This window comes from Melozone crissalis, unplaced genomic scaffold (assembly GCF_028551555.1).
Source record: "Melozone crissalis strain CALT ecotype California unplaced genomic scaffold, PUWL_Pcris_2 ptg000053l_1, whole genome shotgun sequence".
NCBI lineage: Eukaryota > Metazoa > Chordata > Aves > Passeriformes > Passerellidae > Melozone > Melozone crissalis.
In genome coordinates, this window is record NW_026535831.1 from 4,503,420 (window position 1) to 4,506,853 (window position 3,434).

Here is a 3,434-nt window from a genome sequence, read left to right on the forward strand (position 1 = left end):
CCAGCTCCTCATTGACGCAGTCTGGGGCCACGGTTAAAGTGGAGGGAAACAAAAGGAGAAATGGCACAAGGAATGACAGTCCTTTGTGGACAATAGGAAAAGAAAAAAAAAAAACGAAGGAAAAAACACCCACAACCAAACCAACAACAAGTATCAAAGATGATTTTTATTATAAGTATTTTTATTTAAGAAATTGGAAATTGGCCAGCAGTTTAATGTTTCTGAAAAGCATCCAGTCATCAGTCTCCACACTGCAGCCCTGAGCTCCTGGTTCCTCAGGCTGTAGATGATGGGATTAAGGGCTGGAGACACCACCGAGTACAGAACTGACACTGACAGATCCAGGGATGGGGAAGAGATGGAGGGGGGCTTCAGGTGGGCAAATGCTGCAGTGCTGAGAAACAGGGAGACCACAACCAGGTGAGGGAGGCAGGTGGAAAAGGCTTTGTGCCGTCCCTGCTCAGAGGGGATCCTCAGCATGGCCCTGAAGATCTGCACATAGGAGAAAACAATGAACACAAAACAGCCAAAACCAAAACAGACACTAACTGCAATGAGCCCAAATTCCCTGAGATAGGATTTGTAGCAGGAGAGCTTGAGGATCTGGGGAATTTCACAGAAGAACTGGCCCAGGACATTGCCATGGCACAGGGGCAGGGAAAATGTATTGGCCGTGTGCAGCAGTGAGTAGAGAAAGGCACTGGCCCAGGCAGCTGCTGCCATGTGGGCACAAGCTCTGCTGCCCAGGAGGGTCCCGTAGTGCAGGGGTTTGCAGATGGACATGTAGCGGTCGTAGCACATGACCGTCAGGAGGAAATACTCTGCTGAGAGGAAAAACAAAAAGAAAAACACCTGTGCAGCACATCCTGCATAGGAGATGTCCCTGGTGTCCCAGAGGGAATTGTGCATGGCTTTGGGGACAGTGATGCAGATGGAGCCCAGGTCAGTGAGGGCCAGGTTGAGCAGGAAGAAGAACATGGGCGTGTGCAGGTGGTGGCTGCAGGCTACAGCGCTGATGATGAGGCCGTTGCCCAGGAGGGCAGCCAGGGAGATGCCCAGCAAGAGGCAGAAGTGCAGGAGCTGCAGCTGCCGCGTGTCTGCCAATGCCAGCAGGAGGAAGTGCCTGATGGAGCTGCTGTTGGACATTCCTTCACTCTGGGCATGGTGCACTGTTGAAAAAGACATTGACAAGCTTGGACAGATTTCCTTTTTTATTTCAGGCTTGTGCTCCTTCTGAGTTACTGCTTTACTTTCAGCATTGCACTCAGCCTGAATACTGGGGAGGCCTGAGGGAAAACAGGGCTCCCTGTGCCACAGGGCAGTCAGACCTGCTGGAACCACACAGGTGCCCTTTGTTCATTTAACCTCTCTCTATTTCACCGTGATCACGCTTTAATATTTTTTGAAAAGTGAAGTAGACTTTTTGAATTGTCCAGTTGAATTTTTTTTTTTCCCAAACCCTTCTCTCTTTCCCTATGCACATGAACAGGAAAGGATACCAAGGGCTGGTCTGGCTCTCTGCTGCCTGGAGTTGTGCCTACTGGGAACTGTTTCTCTCTATCCAAGCCTTGTCCCTGCCTGTGCTGCCAGGGCCCAGCCCAGCCCTGGGGTCCCAGCTCTGTCTTGCAGACACCTCCCAGCACAGGGCACTGCCCACGTGCATCTCCCTGGCAGCAGGGCCTTAAGACCAGGCCAGACAAACAGAGATGCTGCAAGCCAAGGTGCTGCTGCTGCTGGCTGTAGGGAGAGGAGGCTGAGGAGGCACTTTCTGAGGGAGATCTGAGACACATCTGCTGATGCCCAGGCTAACAGTGCAGGAGTCTCAGTGACACAGCCAAAGCTGACAGCCCCTTTCCTTTCCCTTGAGGAGAAAGCTGAGAGCAACCCTGGCCATGCAGCACCATCTCCACAGCAGGAGGAATCTGCCCTGATGGGGGTGGCTCCTTCCACCTCCAACTTCTCCCCTGCAGCGTCCATGGGGAGCTGCCAGGCAGGCTAAGAGTTGCCCCTGGCAGGTGGCACATGCTCTAGGCTGGCCAAGAGCCCTGAGGGCTGCAGGAGCTGCTCTGCAAAACAGCCCTGGGCAGCCCTGGCTGCAGCCCCAGCTCAGCCCCTGCAGCTGTCCCTGGCAGCAGGAGCCGTCCTGCCCTGTCCCTGTGATGGTGCCCAGGGCAGCCTCGCTCTGCAGCACATCCTCCTCCTCCTCCTCCTGTGCCACAGAGAAACTCGGAGAGTCCTCCTGACACATCCCCCAGGCTATAGGGTGCACTGGCTTCAGGAGATCCCTCCAGGAGCACAAGGGACATTGCCCTACACCCACAGACTCACCATGCACAGGGCTGTGAAGATCTTTCCCCAAGTGAAGTCTCAGCTCAATGTCTTCCCAATCCTGATTACCTTCAGCCTGTCTCTGCCTGGCTCCTGTCCCCTCAGTGCCTGCAGGCAGAGCCCTCAGCCCTGCTGGGCTGGGAGAGGAGATGGCCCTGGGAAGAGCTGTTCCTTTAAAGCTCAGCAGCACAGACACAGCACAAGGACTTAAATGAGACTCTTGGGGATTTGGTGTTATTTACATCAGAGTCCCTGAGAGAGTGTTCAAAAAACTTCTCAAGAACTCAAAATTAAATTGAAACTCCAAAGTTTTCCAAGTTTTAATGGGTACCACTGAGAGACACAAATGAGAAGTTTTCCCCTGGTTCCAGTTAGAGCAGAACACTGGAGGCAGTGATGACAGCTGGGGACAAGCAAGGCTAAGGTGTCTCTGGTGCTTAGCACACCTGGATGTGTTTGAGGAATGCCAAGGGCCAAGGCCTGAGCCCCAGCCCCTGCCAAGGCAGATCCTGTCCCTCCCTCCTTGCTCAGGGCTCTTCCCAGGATGGGCACTGGCATGTGGGGATGTGCAATGCCAAGGGCAGGAGCATGGGGCGGCCCCTGCCAGGCTGCTGAGCAGGGACAAGGAGGCAATGAGGCCCCAGGCCTGCAAGGGTCACTTGTCCCCTCGTGGCCTCAGGCCCAGGGCCAGCAGCCATGGCCAAAGTGCTGCCCCAGTTGGCTCTGGCAGGGCTGTCTTGCAGCTGCTGCCCATCCCTGTGCCCTGTGCAGCCCAGGCTGTCCCACGGTGTCCCTGCCCTGCGCCTCTGTCCCTGCAGGCTGTCGGCATCCCCCGGCTGCCCCACCTGGCTGGGCCCTTCCTTTGCTGACAGCTCTGCCTCCTGCCTGCCTCTGCCTGCCCACACAGAGCCTGGGGCAGACCCCAGCCTGACCCAGACTCCTTCTGGGAGATGTGTTGTGCCACAGCCCTGCCCTGGGAGGGAAATTAATCTCTCCTTTCCATTCTGGGTCTTCACAGCTGCACTTGGTGACATTATTTCTATCTCAGGTTCATTTCCACTATGAAGAAGAGGTCCAATATATTTGAATCCACCTTTGTCATCCTC

The 3,434-nt window shown here is 54.9% G+C and overlaps 1 protein-coding gene across 1 annotated transcript; it reads right to left on the reverse strand.

Moving 5' to 3' along the window:
- Positions 1–225: 225 nt before the first annotated feature.
- On the reverse strand, positions 226–1,158 carry LOC128943679 (olfactory receptor 14J1-like; the record flags this gene model as incomplete). Its single annotated transcript, XM_054286555.1, has 1 exon — positions 226–1,158. A coding segment is annotated over exon 1 (921 nt), but the record flags the coding sequence as incomplete, so codon positions are not given.
- Positions 1,159–3,434: the final 2,276 nt, after the last annotated feature.